At 41.9% G+C, this 19,121-nt stretch overlaps 2 protein-coding genes across 2 annotated transcripts in view; both read left to right on the top strand.

Moving 5' to 3' along the window:
• rpf1 (ribosome production factor 1 homolog) overlaps positions 1-19,121 on the top strand; it is a 288,578-nt gene that overhangs the window by 38,750 nt on the left and 230,707 nt on the right. The window lies entirely within an intron of this gene.
• LOC308154291 (vitellogenin-like) lies at positions 3,384-12,288 on the top strand (the record flags this gene model as incomplete). Its single annotated transcript, XM_080527455.1, has 34 exons — positions 3,384-3,423; positions 3,584-3,604; positions 3,742-3,893; positions 3,985-4,236; positions 4,329-4,490; positions 4,589-4,737; positions 4,834-4,984; positions 5,101-5,258; positions 5,338-5,503; positions 5,583-5,708; positions 5,796-6,014; positions 6,384-6,601; positions 6,691-6,788; positions 6,870-6,994; positions 7,082-7,183; positions 7,277-7,396; positions 7,515-7,701; positions 7,805-7,901; positions 8,022-8,207; positions 8,311-8,452; positions 8,536-8,755; positions 8,977-9,416; positions 9,512-9,556; positions 9,646-9,717; positions 9,870-10,076; positions 10,217-10,359; positions 10,469-10,607; positions 10,692-10,821; positions 10,923-11,106; positions 11,225-11,319; positions 11,422-11,516; positions 11,644-11,809; positions 11,895-12,056; positions 12,176-12,288. The coding sequence occupies 34 exons, from the start codon at positions 3,384-3,386 to the stop codon at positions 12,286-12,288; spliced, it is 5,082 nt and encodes a 1,693-aa protein (XP_080383581.1).

Below are 19,121 nucleotides of genomic sequence, written 5' to 3'. Positions count from 1 at the left end.
CTCTAGTGATGTTGACATATTACCCTTTGTCAGTGGGGGGTTGATAGTACTGTATAACGGTTATGAGATTCAGCTTAGTAGACATCCCTTCAAAGATGCAGCAGGTAAGCAGAACAACGAAGGATGTGTGGACTGTGTGGTCCCAATGATGGAGTGCGAGCATGTGTACCGCATGCCAGGTGGCAGACAGGCCCAGAGTGCCACAGGCTTTTCCCACTTGTGGTTATTAACCCAGGGCTGCTGCAATGATGCTCAGAAGTTAGCTATCTTAGCCCTCTTTTTCCCAATAACACATGAAGTGATTGTTAAAAAAAACTACTTTAAAACAACAACATGTGTATTAACCATTATTATTGGTCCTGTCTGTTGTTCTTTCAGAATGTATGCTCTGATGGGAGTTTGTGGCCATACACAGGACAGTGTCCAATGTAGGAAAAGAGTCCAGCTGTAACTCCACAGAACCTGTACTGCGCTGTGCCCATGGGTGTATGTCCAAACACCTAGTCCCTGTCAGCTTCCACTGCCAACCCACAGGTACAGTACACTAGCATATTGATATACTTTCTTGTGCTTCATATATTTTACTCAGCAATATCTTCTAATATTGCTGAAATTATAATATTCATTAAAAACTGATGAATTGTATAGAGGATTTGTCTTGGTTTCTGTAGGGAGTCCAATCAGAAGAGAGGACCATGGCTATTTCCCTGGAAAAACAGCAGACTTTGAGGAATTAGTGATGGCTAATGGTTGAATCTGACTGGTTGAATCTGACTGTGCTGTTGTTTTCCAGCTTCCTTCATTTAGAGTATAATAAAACAGAACTGTGGCATTATGATCCGACAGTACAGTACACAACAGTTTGACTAACCTGCGCCCAGACCTAGTCCTCTGGTCCAAGTCCTGCCGGCGTGTCTTCATCGTAGAACTGACGGTCCCATGGGAGGAGGCCATCGATGAGGCATTCGAACGGAAGAGGCTGCGGTATGCCAACTTAGCAGTCGAAGCAGAGGGGCGGGGCTGGAACGTGAAGGTGTGGCCAGTGGAGGTGGGCTGCAGAGGCTTTGTAGCCAGCTCCACCACAAGGCTCCTGAGGGCAGTAGGGATCAGAGGACAGGCCCAACGGAAGGCAATCAGAGAACTGTCCACTGCAGCAGAACGGAGCAGTCACTGGCTGTGGCTGAAACGTAGGGACCCAACATGGGCTCCCAAATGACCACGTGGTGCCACCGTGCGACACACACCCAGGCCTGATCAGCCTGTGGTGGGCCAACCTCGGCAGAGGGTGTCTTGTGATAACTGGCCGAAACACCCAATGAGGTCGGGGACCACAACTGAAGATGTGTCGTACTGGTGGCACCACGTGATCATTGCCAAATTCCACTCCACCCAAGAGGACATCTCCAACTCCACTCAATTGTTGTGCTGAATATTTAGGGATTTTAACAACCAGTCCTATTAAGAATCCAGCCTTCTCAGTTTATATAGAAAACACAACCGGAAATTGGATAACAATTTCAGTTTGGTGTAAATTATTGTAATTGTTCCAATTATTTGTTTTTAAATTTAAATTCAAATCAAATCCTCAAAAGCAAATGTCTATTCTTGATGTTGATTTTGACATATCCTTGAACATGTTTCACCTTTTTAGAATAAACAATATGATGCATAATAACAATAGCTTGATATGTGATTGTGATATCTTGATACGTAGGATAATTTTAAAAATAATATAATATTGACCACTTAAATAACCAAATAAACAATAAGAGTGGTAATGTTACTGTAAATCGCTGGTTTTGTAAGAGAACAAACAACACTGATCCAAAATGTACCCTGACCCTGACTCTTTGCACCCCATGGCACAATCACCCTGGACAAACTTGGACAGGTTGACGGAAGGGTTATGGAGAACAGTCAGGTCAGAACAAAGTGACATGCATACAGGCATCCCCGGTTGACCCTCTACCCACCAGCCTAGTCAAAGCCTGCCTGCCCACCCTCTCCCCCTGGTTACTGGTATAATCAACTCCTCCCTGACCATACTGACCACACTGTCCCATGTACCCTCAAAGATGTGGTTCTGGTTCCGGTTAAGATCTAAAAAAAACAAATAATTTCTGGCCAATTTCAAATCCCTCTCCAAAGTACTTGAATGTGTAGCGGCTACCCAACTCCAACCCCACCTGAACTCTACAACCTACATCAACCTTTTCAATATGGATTCCAATAACCTCCTCTGCTCAACTGACTCAGACAGAAAACAGTTTGTCCAGCTAAAACAACACCAATTATGGGCCTACAATAATACTGCAGCTTTAGGTTTGGTTTTAGTTAAACATCTGTGTTTTTATCAGTCTTTATGTTATGGAGTATACGTTTTAATGTAAAGTGACCTTGGGTGTTTCGAAAGGTGCTTAAAATGTATTATTATGATTATAATTTTTTATTATGAATGAGCTGTGCAGGAAAAATGAATATAAACAAACAAACAAAACAACAAAGAGAGACTTACGTAAGGCCAAGGATAAAAGTCACTCAAGTGTAGTAAAAAAGATGTGCTAAAGAAACTGAAAAACTAAAATAACTTTTTTTTTTTTTTTTTTTTTTTTTTTACTTTTTAACTGTTTTAAGATGTCTTTTTAAAAATGTCCACAGGCTCAAATGTGTGCCTGCTCAGATCCTCTGGCATGCTGTTTAGGCTCTCTGTGTCAGCCTGAGAGAGCTATGGCAATGTTCATCAGGTGGTATAAAGCTGTTGTGTGGTAAAAAATTTAGCTCAGAATTTAAAAAGATACCTAGGTTTTTAACCTTCTTGTCTTGTGTAGGTTTAATTGAAGAAAATGTTGAGCCATCCCAAGTATGTAAATGCATAATTTATCAGTGGGGCTAAAATCCTCTGGTGACACAGAAATGTAAAGTTATGTATCGTCCATGTAGCAATGCCGTGCTATCTGATAACACTGCCAAGGGGTAACATATAAACTAAACAACTATAAACTGAACAGCACCTACAGTAACAGTTCCTACAGTATATTAGTTTTTTTAAAAGGAAGTAATGAAATAGAATCGCATTGTCAGGAATGATTTCATGTACCGTGGAGTTTTTTTTGCAACTTGGACATTATGTTCAGGTGACATCACAAAGTAGACATGAAAGGCCAGGTTAACCTAACCTTGTGTGTCTATGGCATATCTGAAGAGTAGTCGGTCCAATTTGCAGTAAATACCAGATTCAGAGTCACGACAAACCAATGACAAACCAGTAACAAAGCTGCATTTTTTTAACCCTAACGCAGTAATTTTTAAAATATAGGCACGTCACCAATAAGTTGACTATAAAAAGGCTGGCTGTGACTGTTATTCCTCACCTCCCACTGGCCATGAGAGCAGTTGTACTTGCCCTGACTCTAGCCCTTGTGGGTAAGTATCTTTTTATGACTACAAACTTGATTTCTAAAATATAATTTGTACATCATTTGTGTATGTTTTTTGTTGCTTGTTTCAGAAAGTATAATGTTGCCATTTGGATATGAAATATTTTGTGTTCAAAACAAATAATGTCTTACATTCTATTTCATAGCGAGTCAACAGATTAACTTCGGTAAGTTTAACTACATTTACACATTTTCCTTGTTTTTGTAAAATACCACTAAGCTAAAACATACAAAGAGTATGTTTGAAGATAAATGTACCAGCGGATGAATACATTATTAAGCAATAACAACATTCTGTTTATAGCACCTGAGTTTGCTGCCGGTAAGACCTATGAGTACAAGTATGAAGCACGTATCCTGGGAGGTCTGCCAGAAGAGGGTCTGGCTAGAGCTGGAGTAAAAGTCAGCAGCAGAGTTCTCATCAGTGCAGTTGACCAGAATACCTACTGGCTTAAGGTAAAGTCTACACATACAAACTCAAAACAATCTCAATATCTCGTAATGCAATGCTCCCTACATTGAATATTATGATGATAATTTCTTGCAGCTCGTGGACCCTGAGATCTTTGAGTTCAGTGGCATCTGGCCCAGAGATCCTTTCGTCCCAGCTGCAAAGCTCACTTCAGCCCTGGCTGCTCAGCTCATGACTCCTATCAAGTTTGAGTATGCCAGTGGTGTTGTGGGTAAGTTATTTGCACCTGCTGGTGTCTCTGCGACGGTGTTGAATGTCCACAGAGGTATCCTGAACATCCTTCAGCTGAACATCAAGAAGACCCAGAACGTCTATGAGTTGCAGGAGGTCAGACTTGTAATATTTCACTAATAAGCACAAATCCATAGAACCATATAGTGTATGTGCTTATCACTCATGCTATCCTTTATGTTATGCAGGCTGGAGCTCAGGGAGTGTGCAAGACCCAGTATGTCATCAGTGACGACACAAAGGCTGATCGCATCCATTTGAGCAAGACCAAGGATCTGAACAACTGCCAGGAAAGAGTCATGATGGACATTGGGCTGGCTTACACAGAAAAATGTGCTGAGTGTCAGAAGGTAGGAGAAATGTCCCTATTTTTTTGGATTTGACAGACATCACTAGACACTCCTTACATGATGCAGCATATCCCTACCTACCATATTTACCTACACAGGGTGAAAAGAACCTGAGGGGAACTGCAGCCTACAACTACGTCATGAAGCCCACTGCCGCTGGTGCCCTGATCATGGAGGCCACTGTCAGCGAGGTCCATCAGTTCACACCATTCAATGAGATGGCGGGAGCTGCCCAGATGGAGGCAAGGTATGTAGACTGATTATTTTTTTTCGAGGTAGATCATTTACATCTACAATTGCACTGTAAAATCATCCCTAATGAACTTAAATGTTCCTTTGGCAGACAAACCTTGGCCTTTGTTCAGACTGAGAAGACCCCAGTTGAGCCTTTCAAAGCAGAGTATATTCCTCGTGGATCCCTGCAGTACGAGTTTGCCACTGAAATTCTCCAGACACCCATTCAGCTTCTCAGGATCAGCAATGCCGAGGCTCAGGTAATGTGACTATTAGATGTATTTCCTTTTTCCATCATAGATACAGTATCATTTCAAAACTGTTTGTTGTATTATAATTCAAAGTAAATTATTATACACATTCATTTTCTTTTCAGATTGTGGAGATTCTGAATCATCTGGTTGCAAACAATGTAGCTAAGGTCCATGAAGATGCCCCTCTGAAGTTTTTGCAGCTTGTCCAGCTCCTGCGTGTTGCTAGCTTTGAGAGTATTGAGGCCATCTGGGCTCAGTTCAAGGCCAAGCCACATTTCAGGTAGTTTTGCATCAGGTTCTTTAGTGAGAAATGATAATCACATAATTTAAATTAACCTGATCCCAACAATTATTTTCAGACATTGGTTCCTGGATGCTGTCCCTGCCATTGGAACTAAAGTTGCTCTGAGGTTCATCAAGGAGACGTTTGTGGCTGGTGACATGACTATTCCTGAGGCTGCTCAGGCTCTGATAGCAGCTGTGCACATGGTGACAGCTGATGAGGACACCGTCAAGCTTGCTGAAGTGGGTAAACCATCAAACCGGCTTCAAGCTTTCTTAGTGGTTTCAAGACAATTAAACAATATTTTCTTCCCCCCACCAGTACCTGGCATTCCACCCCAAGATTCAGGGAAATGCAGTTCTGCGTGAGATCGCCATGCTTGGTTATGGTACCATGGTATTCAAATACTGTGCTTTACATCCATCCTGCCCAGATGACCTGGTGAAGGTAAAGGGTTTATTTTATTCCATAATCACATCATATTAAATTGCATATTGTAAGAAAATAAACATCTTCATGGGTCTTTCAACACAGCCCATCCATGATCTGGCTCTTAAGGCTGTTGGCAATGGCAACTTTGAGGAGCTTTCTACTGCTCTTAAAGTTTTGGGTAATGCTGCCCATCCTGCTAGTATTAAGCCAATCATGAAGCTCCTGCCTGGATTTGGTAGTGCAGCTGCTGCTCTGCCCCTGAGAGTCCAGGCTGATGCCATCCTGGCTCTGAGGAACATTGCTAAGAAGGAGCCCAGAACGGTGAGAACAATTTTGTTTTCAATGCGTCTTAAGGGGACACTTAACACTTAACGGGCCGGTTTCACAGACAAGGCTTAAGCCTAGTCCTGGACTAAATCACACTTTCAATGTAAAATCTCCATTGAAGATGCTTTTTAGTCTAGGATTAGGCTTAAGCCTTGTCTGTGAAACCGGCCCAACATGTATTATCTCCTGCACCATACCATACCAGTGCTATTCAGTCAGTTATTTTCAGAAACTACAAAGCAAAAAAATGGTGCTGGAGATATTAAAAAAAAAAGACAATAAAAATGATATTACAAATGTGTGGAATGTCCCTTTAATGGTACGTTAACAATTCCACTCACCACTTTTATCATTGTGATTTAGGTCCAGGATGTGGCTATACAGTTGTTCATGGACAAGGCTCTGGATCCTGAGCTCCGCATGATTGCCTTTGTTGCACTGTTTGAGACAAGGCCCCCAATAGCACTGGTAACTACCATTGCTAATGCTGTGCAGAAAGAGACCAATCTGCAGGTGGCTAGCTTCGTCTACTCTTACTTGAAGTCTATGACGAGGAGCACTGCCCCTGACTTTGCCAGAGTGTAAGAGCAGTCTTCAATTTCAGCACTTTTCTTCTAGACTTGATTCTCTATTTTCATGAATTCAATAACATTTTATTTTTCAATTTTAGTGCTGCATCCTGCAATGTTGCTGTCAAGATCCTCAGCCCCAGATTTGACAGACTGAGCTACTGCTACAGCAAAGCCATGCACTTGGACATCTATCATAGTAAGAACCGCATGAACTGAACACACAGTATCTCAATAGTTTCTCTCTGATATGTGGCCTCAAGTATTGTTTTTTCTCAAGGTCCCTTGATGATGGGTGCTGCTGCCAGTGCTTTCTACATCAATGATGCTGCCACCATTTTGCCCAGAGCTGTAGTGGCCAAAGCCCGCACATACCTTGCTGGAGCAGCTGCTGATGTTCTGGAGGTAAAAGTAGTTCTTCAAAGTTCCCTGAAATAGTAATAATTTAACTGTTTAATTTCTTACTGAGCAAGCTCCATCTTCCTCTCTCAGTTTGGAGTGAGAACTGAAGGAATCCAGGAGGCTCTTCTGAAAATGCCCGAGGCTCCTGAGAATGCTGACAGGATCACCAAGATGAAGCGTGTCATTAACGCTGTAAGTGTTAAAAAAAAGTGTGAAATTCTGTCTTCAAAGAATCAATGATTCAATGATAATATGGCTTAAAATATATAATTTCTTTCTTCATAGCTGTCTGACTGGAGGTCCTTGCCAACAGCCCAGCCATTGGCATCCATGTATGTGAAATTCTTTGGACAGGAAATAGCCTTTGCCAACATTGACAAGGCCATGATTGAGCAGGCAATTCAGGTATGACATCGGGTATAGGCTATACTGCAACTTATTGGTCTAAAAAACTGAACATTTAACCTCTCTTGCTGTCAACCTAAAAGAATGTCTTAAATGCTTATTATGGGTTTTTTCACAGCTTGCAACTGCACCTGCCATTCAGGCTGATGGAAAGAGTGCTCTGGAGGCACTGCTGTCTGGAGCCTCCTTCCAGTATGCTAAGCCCCTCCTGGCTGCTGAGGTGCGTCACATCTTCCCCACTGCTGTTGGTGTGCCCATGGAGCTCAGTTTCTACACTGCTGCTGTGGCCGCTGCAACTGTCAAAGGTAATTTATGCTCTACGAAAAAGGAGTAGAGAGAGTTTTTTTTTTTTTTACTTTTGGGTTTCATAGTCTTATTGGCTGTATCTTTCCATCCTCATGATCACAGTCCGAGCCACCATGTCACCACCTCTGAATCCTGAGTCCTTCCATGTTGCCCAGCTCATGAAAACAGACATTCAACTGGATGCCGAGTTTACACCAAGGTAGATTATTCTTAGATTCTTCATACACATTCACTAAATTAAATGTTTTCCCACTGAAAGAAATCCAAGGTTATCGTAAAGGTCATTTCAGAAATTAATTATCTCATCTTCTTCTTTCAGTGTTGCCATGCATACATTTGCTGTGATGGGAGTGAACACTGCCTTTATCCAGGCTGCTCTGATGGCAAGAGCTAAAATCCATACAATTGTCCCTGCAAAACTGGCAGCAAGACTTGACATTGTGAAGGGCACGTTCAAGATTGAGGCTTTGCCTGTTCGGAGTCTGGATCACATTGCATATGCACAGTATGTAGCTTATACTTCCTGAAAGAGCAACCTCTGTGAGGCGTTATGTATTTCCTTTCTCTATTAAATGAGCACTCTTGTATTATGTATTATTATTTCTCAGTGTTGAGACCTTTGCCATTGCAAGAAATGTTGAGGATCTTGCAGCTGCAAAAATGACACCAATGGTTCCTGCTAAGACTGCAGCAAAATTGTCCAAGGAAATCTTCACATCTAAGATCGCATCCTCTATGGCTGGTGGTTTGGTAAGATTATTTTTTTTATCTAATTGATCAGCACACATTTCTCTACATGATCTCTAAATCCATTCTATGTTTGTCTTTTTCAGTCAAGCTCATCTGAAATCATTTACTCGGATTTGCCCGCCAATGTTCTGCCCAAATTGAGAGCCATTTCAGCCCAAATTCATAAGAAAATGTGTGCAGAATCTATAACCTTTGGAATGAAGGCATGTGCTGATATCGAATCCTGGAACGCTGCATTCATCAGAAACTCTCCTCTCTATGCCCTGATTGGGGAACACTCAGTCAGTGTTGATGTGTCACCAGGTAAGATACATTGATTATTAGCATTTCTTTTAATATATGTAATAATATATAAAATAAACATGCTATTTTAGCCAAAGCGATTTACAGTACAGTAAGTGCATTTTTTGTTTTTACCGGTATATATGTTCCTAGCATAAATAACAGCACAAACAATTGGACATAAAATAATAATACATTAAGATATAAAAGCAATAGCTGTATCTTTGTTTCTTTGCTGGTAGCTTCTGGTATAGTCATCGAGAGAATAGAGATTGAGATACAGGTTGGACCAAGGGCAGCAGCGAAGATCATCAAGGTGATTACCATGAGCGAAGAGGAGGAATCTCCAGAGGGAAAAACAGTTTTGTTGAAGCTCAAGAAAATTCTACTTCCTGGTCTGAAGAATGGCACCAGATCTTCCTCCAGCTCCAGCAGCTCCCAATCCAGCAGTTCTCGTTCTAGCAGTTCTCGCTCTAGCAGTTCTCGTTCTAGCAGTTCTCGCTCTAGCCTTCGTTCCAGCTCCTCCTCCTCCTCCTCATCTAGCTCTTCCTCTCGTGCCAAGAGCAAGATCATCCATTTGAGTGCAACAGCCAGCAAGAAGTCTAAGAGAATTAGCAGTAGCTCCAGCAGCCGCTCTTCTAGCTCCAGCAGCTCCAGCAGCTCCAGCTCTTCCATGTCAAAGGTAAGGCAGCAATTCCAAAGCAATATTTACCTTTACAAATCGGTTAATAGAAAAGAGAAATCCATTAAACTAATAACGTTGCCTTTATGTTACAGCAGGAACTCTATGACATGAAGTTCGCCAAAAACCATATTCACCAGGTGATAATGTTTTAGCCTATAGAGAATGTCTATAACTATAGCTGTCACTGGATTTCTAACCTAAGTTGCTTTGCTTCTTTTGCTTGCAGCATCCCAACGCACAGGCAAGAGCCTCCAGCAGCAGAAGCAGCGCCACTAGTTTTGAGGCCATCCAAAAGCAGGTTAAACTTAAACACTACTTCTACTTTCATTACCCTAATGACATGTTTGTATTGTATTGATGACAATGATTATACATGGAATACATGGAATACATGGAATACATGGAATACATGGATGCATTGACATTCTCTGTATGTGTCTGTAATCACAGCCTAAATTCCTGGGCAATGCCGTCGCTCCTGCTGTGACAATCCTCATCCGTGCAGTGAGAGCTGACCAGGAGGTGCAGGGGTACCAGATTACTGCATACTTGGACAAAGCTACTTCCAGACTGCAAATCATCTTCGCTGGCCTTGCTCCAAGTGACAACTGGAGAATCTGTGCAAATGGTGTGCTGCTGAGCGACCATAAGGCTATGGTAAGAATAAAGGCCTAGGTACCAATGCCACTGTAGTTCACTGCAGCAGTTGTCACAGTCACAGTCACAGTCTGCATTACTTAGGGTTATTTCCCCTCAAAAGAGTAAGGAACACACTTTTCACCATCATTTTCTCTTAGGCTAAGTTTGAGTGGGGCAAGGAGTGCAAGGAATATGAGACTTCAATCACAGCTGAAACTGGTCTTGTGGGCCCAAGTCCTGCAGTGCGCGTGAAGCTGACATGGGACAAGCTTCCAAGTTACCTGAGGCGCTATGTACAGAAGTATGATTTGTCACTTAATCAGCATGACTAATTTGAAGCTTTAAGTAAATAATGACAATAATGTATAATATTTAGAAATATTCAATGTTTCCCTTGGTTCACAATCTAGGTTGTCTGAGTACCTCCCTAGCGCTGCTCTTGTTACTGGACTGAATCAGGCAAAGGCTAAGAACAGTCAGAAGCAGATCAAACTGACTGTGGCTATTGCCTCTGAGACAAGCCTGAATCTTGTACTGAAAACACCAAGGGTGAGTTGCCATGTGCATACATATTCAGATTGAGGTTTACAGAAATGTATAATAATTTGATTATTTATATTTCCATATTTGCAGATGACCATGTATAAACTGGCCTTAGGTCTCCCAATTTCTCTGCCCATTGGAGCCACTGCTGCTGAACTTGCCCTGCTTCAGGACAATGTTGCTGACAAAATCATCTACATGCTTACCAAAGCCAATGCAGGTGAGAGGAGACAAAGATGACTGATTTAATAAAAATGTCATTGGATTACCTCAAAGTTGAGTTGTAAAAGGGGTAATGATGGGTATTTTTCCTAACTCCAGCTGAATGCAGCATGTCCAAGGATACTCTGACCACATTCAACAACAGGAGGTACAAGAATGAGATGCCCCTCTCTTGCTACCAGATTTTGGCTCAGGATTGCACCCCAGAGCTCAAATTCATGGTTCTGCTGAAGAAGGATCACACATATGAGCAAAACCATATCAACGTGAAAATCTCTGACATGTAAGTAGATTGTAAAGAGAAGGAGTCAAGCTCTAGGTCAGCCATTTAGATCTCTATTTAGACTTTCATTCCCCTTTTACTGTTATTATATCTTACAAGTGTCACTTATTTTCACCAGCGATATTGACCTGTTTACCAAGGACAACGTTGTGCTGGTGAAGGTTAATGGAATGGAAGTTCCTATCAACAACCTCCCATACCAACATCCTACAGGTTTCTCATTTTGGCTAATACAAATAAAATTATGTATATCCACATGTGTGTTGTCGGTTCAATGTATCAACAATGTATGAATATTGTAATCTCTGCTTCTAGCCTCCATCCAGATCAGACAGAGAGGCCAGGGTTTGTCTCTCTATGCTCCTCAACATGGTCTCCAGGAGGTCTACTTTGATAAGAACACATGGAAGGTAATAGAAGCATATGGACATCTGGACAGCTTTACAACTACACACAGCAATTTATTTACAGATTATTATAAGGAGGGCCAGATTATTAAATGAAGCCAAACTATTTCCTTATTCAATCTCTGCACAGGTTCAAGTTGTGGACTGGATGAAGGGACAGACCTGTGGAATATGTGGAAAGGCTGATGGGGAAGTCAGACAGGAGTACCGCACACCCAGTGGCCGCTTGTCCAAGAGTGCAGTCAGCTTTGCCCACTCCTGGGTGCTTCCTGCTCAAAGCTGCCGTGACAGCAGTGGTGAGTCTTAGCCTACTGCCTCGGCTGCATCCCTTCCACAAATGTAGGTCCTTGAAATTAACATATACACATACCTCTATCCCAGAATGTCGCATGAAGCTTGAATCTGTGAAGCTGGAGAAGCAGATGATTGTTGATGGCCAGGAGTCCAAATGCTACTCTGTTGAGCCTGTGCTGCGCTGCCTGGCTGGCTGCTACCCAGTGAGGACCACACCCGTCACCACTGGCTTCCACTGCGTGTCCACCGGTGAGTCTACAGTGGATAAAAGCCCATTTTACTGAAGATCGCATTAATACAATATCTGTGTGTGACATACATGTTCAGTAGTGATGTTGTTCCTAATATCCTGCAATTTACTGTTTCAGATTCTAACCTGAACCGCTCTGAGGGTCTGAGCAGCATCTATGAGAAGAGTGTGGACCTGAGGGAGACAACAGAAGCACATGTGGCCTGCCGGTGCACCCAGCAGTGTGCTTAGTCTCAAAGTCGTCTCAGCCACATTGTCATTTTTGTTATTTGATCAATAGTCTGAATGACTCTGTTTCAAATGTAATTGTGAATAAATTATAAGCAGCAAAAAGAAAGAAAAGACTGGCAATTATTTCAAGCTTGTGTGACTACTTAAGACCATTAAGAGAGAACAAGAAAATAAAAACCTAAATTGAGGAATTAGCAATGCCAGCTAATTTAAAACACAGGACATTATGTTCACTGTGAAATAATTATCCAGCACAAAACCAGGACAGATGAAACACCTTAAATCAAAGGGTGTCCAAAGTCCAGCTCCCAGGCCAATCATGGCCCACAAAGAAATTGAAAACGGTCTGCGATCTGTTTCTGAAATTATTTATCGAGCACAAAACCAGTGTAGCCCAGCTACTAACGTGAGCTATGAGCATTTCAATAAATAAGTCCATTTAATAAATAAGCATCATTTCATGGTTATGTACACGGTTATTAACATTGTTATAAGTTTATAATGTGTACTTGTTTACAAACTCTAATGTGAGTTCGCTCATTGGTTATATGTCATTCATTCATTTCTTTATTTCATTGGTCCATCGGGAAGAGCTAGCCAATGAAATATATGCTGAGAGAGAGGGGGCGGGACTTTGTACTAATAGCGTTAGGTTGCACTAAGTAACGTGTCAGAATGTTTGAGGACCTCGTGAAGTAAGACTTGTTGTGTATGCTGTGTGTATTAACAATTCGGGAATCAACGAACAGTTATTCTTTTGGATGTTGGTGCACATTGAAGCTACCAGAGGTAAATACATACGTCTGGTGTTTGTTTATAAGCTACATCTACTCGTTGTAGTATGTTATATTTGACTGTAGAGCTAATCGCGGCTAGCGGTTAGCTTAGCATAATTACGTTAGTATGTTGCTAGCCTTTGCTGAGTGATAAATTGTTTCTAGCTTTATCAAAACGAAATAGCTATTGGATTTTGTAGCTCAGTGTATTCTGTTAATTCAGAATTGGAAGTCGAGAGACCCAGCAAAAGGAAAGCTCTTCGTTGGACAACGGAGACCGTTTCCAATCGCCTGGGGTAACTCGAGACCGTCCATTGAATCTTCGCGTCAGTGTCCTTCAATCATTCTCCTGCGCTCGTGGGAGAGCGCTGGACCTCATCCCCCCTCATCTCTGCCTCTTTTTACACCATCTTTCAAACCCCTCGTTTACCTACGAGTTCCCCACGAGGTTATGTGAGTACTGAACCACGCACAAGCTTTTGTTTGGACCTTGTGTTTCAGTTTCAAGGCCCCCCGCTCACAAGCACCGTCAGCTGCAACGATAACACTAGTTAATGGACTGAGTTACAGAGTGCGTGTGTGTGTGAGTGTGGGCCCACCTTTTATTTTACTGAATGATATATTGTACAATTGTGAATCCTTGGAGTTGACTTTGAGTTTATTGGAAACATTACATTTATTTCTTTGAAAGGAATTGGAATAGGCTTTGAGCCTATATTTTGTTTTATGGGATATTGTGATATTGTCTGTTGACATTGCATTGTGAATATTGTCTATTGAATATGTCTAACATTATAATTGACTACCAACACTTTAATTTGAGCATTAGTAAATAAATATATACCCTTTGGTATTTGATTTTAAAGCCACTGTGTTGTGTCATAAACAAGTAATACAGCCACTTATTTAAAATAGAACTCAGGCCCCGCCCATATGGCAGGGGTTACACCAGGACAGATGAAAAACCTTAAATCAAAGGGTGTCCAAAGTCCGGCCCGCATAGACATTGAAAACAGCCTGCAATCTGTTTCTAAAATAAGATAATATGTAGCCTGCAAAGCCATAAGTGTATATTCATACTGTATGCAATTCTTATTTCAACCATGCTCTCACCAGCTCTCAAACTCGCCAACAGTAGATTGCATTGTGTGGTCAAAAGAAGAAGCCCAACTAACCACCAATGGCAGCTAACATGGCATAATTTGAATCTATAATTTGATTTATTAACCAGCTAATTTATATTCATCATTTCTAAGTTTCCTATTTTCGTCATGGCCACAGCAAAAAATAAGTGCAATTCAGCAAAAGCCAAGGTATGGCAATGAAAACATTTTCAGATCAGTTGTGCAAATTTAGTCAAATTTGGTGCGTTGTTTCTATAAAATGTACTTATAAGACATTAAGGTAATGAATAAAGGAGACAACTACAGTATGTAGGTAGTAAACTTAATTTTGTGAAATAAGCCCTATAGGACCTCATCAGGGAACAGAGCACAGCTTCCTGGTCAACAGAAGTGGAGATGGCAGTTTAGTGGAGATTCTGAAGCAGGTGCAGGACAAGTGCCATGTGGGTTGATGCTATTAAGCCTGTAAAAACAATAAAACCAAGATTTTAGGTTCTCAACAGTTTTTCAGAAACAGAGCAGTGTAAGAAAACAGTTGTGTGTGAGTTTGCCTTTGTAAAGTCGAATAACAACAATATGGATAATAATATTTCTATAATTAGTGTAACGGCTCATGCTACAATAACTAAATTAAATTAAGTTGAAAGGACTGTATAATTATGTTGACTCTCTACACTAAATATTATGACTGCTAAACCTATAAACTAATTAGAAAGGGAGATGGAAAGCTACTGGCATACCTCTATGTATAATATTATATCATTTAGATAGGTGGACACTTGGCTAAATAACTGGGGGAGGGACACAGGGATAAAGAAATAACAAACTGTACATTTAATACAACCTAGATATACGTAGTACACAAGCATAAATACAAATAAATATGTAAATACAAATAAATATATAAATATGTCGGATATCCTAACTATGGTTGGAGCTCTTGGATGGTGACATGATGAGGGGAGAGTCCAGTGATGTGGAATGATGGAGGGGATATGGGGGATAACCACGACGTTGATGGGGGAACTGTCCTGGGACATACCTGTCAACCCTCCCGTTTTTCCCGGGATTCTCCCGTATTTTACCTTTCTTTCCCGCTGTGCTCCCGTTTAAATATTTTCCTGTAAATCTCCTGTATTTTTAACCTATAATAAAATATAATTTAACACTTAATTGTTAGACGTTAGACGCATGCGCACAATCGCTATATCCATGTCAGAGTTGACTTGTCTCCTCTCGTTTCTTGGGCTGCGTTCGTAATTTTGCTCTGAGAGTGCCGGAACGCACACTAGGTGCAACGTCATAAAGGGACCACGTAATTTGATTGGATGAGAGGCATTCCATGAGTGGTGATCAGATTTCCAGAGCGTTTTTTACGAACACAGCCTCGATTATCGCTGTTTTGAAATGATCGCTGGTAGCTTTGCGCCGCTCTTTTCCCATTGACATCATGGTGTCAAGTAATGTATAAATAAATGTGCTGAATTTAGATGCCCTTTTGTGTTTTCATGCAGGGATGTTCAAAGTATTTTACTTTCAACCAGGTATCTGATTCTGACCACCTGTAGTCACTTACTTAATGTAGGAACTACTTAATTCTTGTTGCACTGAAGCAGGTGGTTGATTGACAGTGTATAACTTTGTCTAAATGTAAGGGGTATCCTATGGTTGTCTAGTGATGATGTTAGGATTGACTGTGTGTACCCTTGTCTAAATGTAAGGGGTATCCTATGGTTGTCTAGTGGTGATGTTAGGATTGACTGTGTGTACCCTTGTCTAAATGTAAGAGGTATCCTATCAGTGTTTCCTCCAGGAATTTTTACAATGGTGGCGGGTAGCGTTGACCGCGCGCGCGCAGCGCGCGCCCGCGATTTTTTCACGTGCACGCGCATGAAACGCGCACGCGCGCTCAAAACAACGACGTAATTTCAGCCAAAACTCGAGGATGGCCAAAAAAAATAAAATGTTTTCCCGTACGTCTCTTATTGTCTGTGTCTGCATGTTTTTCCAGCATGTAATTCCGTTGTCAATAAAAAATTCGTCTCCCCTTCTTTTCATTATCATTATGGAGGCTTTATGGTTGTTGTAACTATTATGGGAAGCGGTTGACACAGTAGCCGCTTTTCGTGTACGCTGCAGTGGATCCCTTCACAACGCAGAAGAAAGAGGAGAGAGAAAACATTGTCAATGTGCAGGGAAGAATCATGTATCAGCAGGGTTCAACAGTAACGCTTGCCTGGGGCAAGTAAAAAAATTCGCCGGGTTTGTTTGCGCGAGCCCGAAGACGCTGCTGGATCCTGGATCTGTTTACCTGTGTGCAGGAAGAAAAACAGACGGAGCAGGCGCCAGACCAGACTAGATGATTGTGGAGTGAAGAGATTATTAAAGCGTACGCGATGCGACGGGTGATCGACAAGCACGTACACTTTCATAATATCTTCACTCCACGATCATCTAGTCTGGCGCCTGCTCCGTGTTCTTCCTAAACACCGATGCACAGATCCAGGATCCAGCACCGTCGTCGCGCATATTGTAACATTTGAAGTAGTTTGTCTACACGCAGCCTAGATGTATTCGACCAATCACAAAACAGTTTTGCAAGCGCGTCGCTTCGCGCTTGTGGGTGTGTCTAAAAGAAAAAGCGGCCTAAATCTTTTTTTTTTTTTTTTTTGAGAAATCTGCATGGTGGCGGAGGAAATTCCATCGTGGCGGTGCGCCACGATGAAATGCATGTAGAGGAAACACTGATCCTATGGTTGTCTAGTGATGATGTTAGGATTGACTGTGTGTACCCTTGTCTAAATGTAAGAGGTATCCTATGGTTGCCTAGTGGTGATGTTAGGATTGACTGTGTGTACAGTCTAAATGTAAGGGGTATCGGTTGTCTAGTGGTGATGTTAGGATTGACTGTGTGTACAGTCTAAATGTAAGGGGTATCCTATGGTTGTCTAGTGGTGATGTTAGGATTGACTGTGTGTACCCTTGTCTAAATGTAAGAGGTATCCTATGGTTGTCTAGTGATGATGTTAGGATTGACTGTGTGTACCCTTGTCTAAATGTAAGAGGTATCCTATGGTTGTCTAGTGGTGATGTTAGGATTGACTGTGTGTACAGTCTAAATGTAAGGGGTATCCTATGGTTGTCTAGTGGTGATGTTAGGATTGACTGTGTGTACCCTTGTCTAAATGTAAGGGGTATCCTATGGTTGTCTAGTGGTGATGTTAGGATTGACTGTGTGTACAGTCTAAATGTAAGGGGTATCGGTTGTCTAGTGGTGATGTTAGGATTGACTGTGTGTACAGTCTAAATGTAAGGGGTATCCTATGGTTGTCTAGTGGTGATGTTAGGATTGACTGTGTGTACAGTCTAAATGTAAGGGGTATCCTATGGTTGTCTAGTGGTGATGTTAGGATTGACTGTGTGTACAGTCTAAATGTAAGGGGTATGGTTTGTGGATGGTGGGGGGGGGGGGGGGGGGGGAGGATGACCCGGGGGTGCGCAGGGGGGATATCCCTTATTTTCCCTTATTTTTTGGAAAATATCGCTTATTTTCAAATCCCAATGTTGACAGGTATGTCCTGGGATGATCGACGGGAGATGCAGGGGGGGCCACGCACACAGCTACCCGGAACGCAGGACGGTGTATCTCGCCCACTGTCCCTGGCAATCGGCGTCCCAAGGTCCGCGATACGTTGGTGAAGCTACGGCTAGCTACTGTTGAAGCTCCGTTAGTAGCTAGCTAACGCCTCCCCGTCTCTTCGCTGCACGCAAGGCAGCTGACAGTCCAAACTATGTCTTATAATAACCACGTATAATAACGTTGGTTACTATTTTCACTATTACTCACACTTTACACAACTCAATAATACCCCGGCTCTGGTCTCCAAACATTAAACTTTCTTACTCTCACCACTCGCTGCTCTCTACTCTCTCCTCAGTTCACTCACATCTCTACGTATCTCGACACTCGTGCAAGCACGCACACACACACACACACACACACACACACACACACCAAAAGCCGCCAACTGAACTACGGCATCATTACTTGGACACACAACATGTGTTTTAGGCAAATGGCAAGAAAACAATAAACGAAATCAAAGAGAAAAAAGGGGGGGAAACCTAGCTGGGCGGGGGCAAGGTAATTTACCTAGCTGGGCGGGGGCAAGGTAATTTCTTATTAATTATTAATTACTAAAAATTAGCTTAATCAAACTAACTAATCGATGTGCATCTGGACCGTCGTAACAATTAGTATATCATATTTTACCTTATAACAGATAAATGCATCAATCCATAAGAGGGTAATGACAGGGTTCCATCTTGGCGAAGTCGTCCACCAGATCATCCATGTTCAGAGGTTTAACTAGCATGAGGAACATACACTGTCCTTTTGCATTGAGTATTCAATCCATTCGTATTCTTTGTATATATGGGTATTATACCTTCTCCTATTCCTCATGGAGAACTGACCTAAAACTGCCAATCGTATGGTCCCTGGTACACTGTTGCTGTGTTCATCTTTCCTAGCAGGTGGGCCTGGTTCAATCTCCTTAGAAACAAATTCTCAACTCTAAAGTAACTGCACTGTTAAAATCACTACTATTGTAACACCTCATCTGTGTCCCTGTACTTGTCTCTGCTGCCCTTTGACCAAAAAGGGTGACGATTGACAATATCAAAAACATGCTTGCACACACATATAACTTACTCACACACAAGTTAGTGTTACTACCCCCAATTTGGGGGCAACCCTCCCATGAATGCCATTTTGATTCAGTGTTCTTATTGTTGAAGCATGCACAGTTACCTGAAATGCAGCAATGCACGATTCCCTCTACATGCATTATTTCTACTACATGCATGATTCCCTCTAAACCAGGGGTGGTGGCTCTTTGCCTGTCTGTGTGCGGCTCTTTAATCCATTCAT

Source organism: Nansenia antarctica (genome assembly GCF_963989245.1).
Source record: "Nansenia antarctica genome assembly, chromosome: 1".
In the NCBI taxonomy this organism is placed as follows: Eukaryota; Metazoa; Chordata; class Actinopteri; order Argentiniformes; family Microstomatidae; genus Nansenia; species Nansenia antarctica.
Note: the sequence above shows the minus strand (reverse complement) of the source record. Positions and strands in the feature narration are given on the sequence as shown.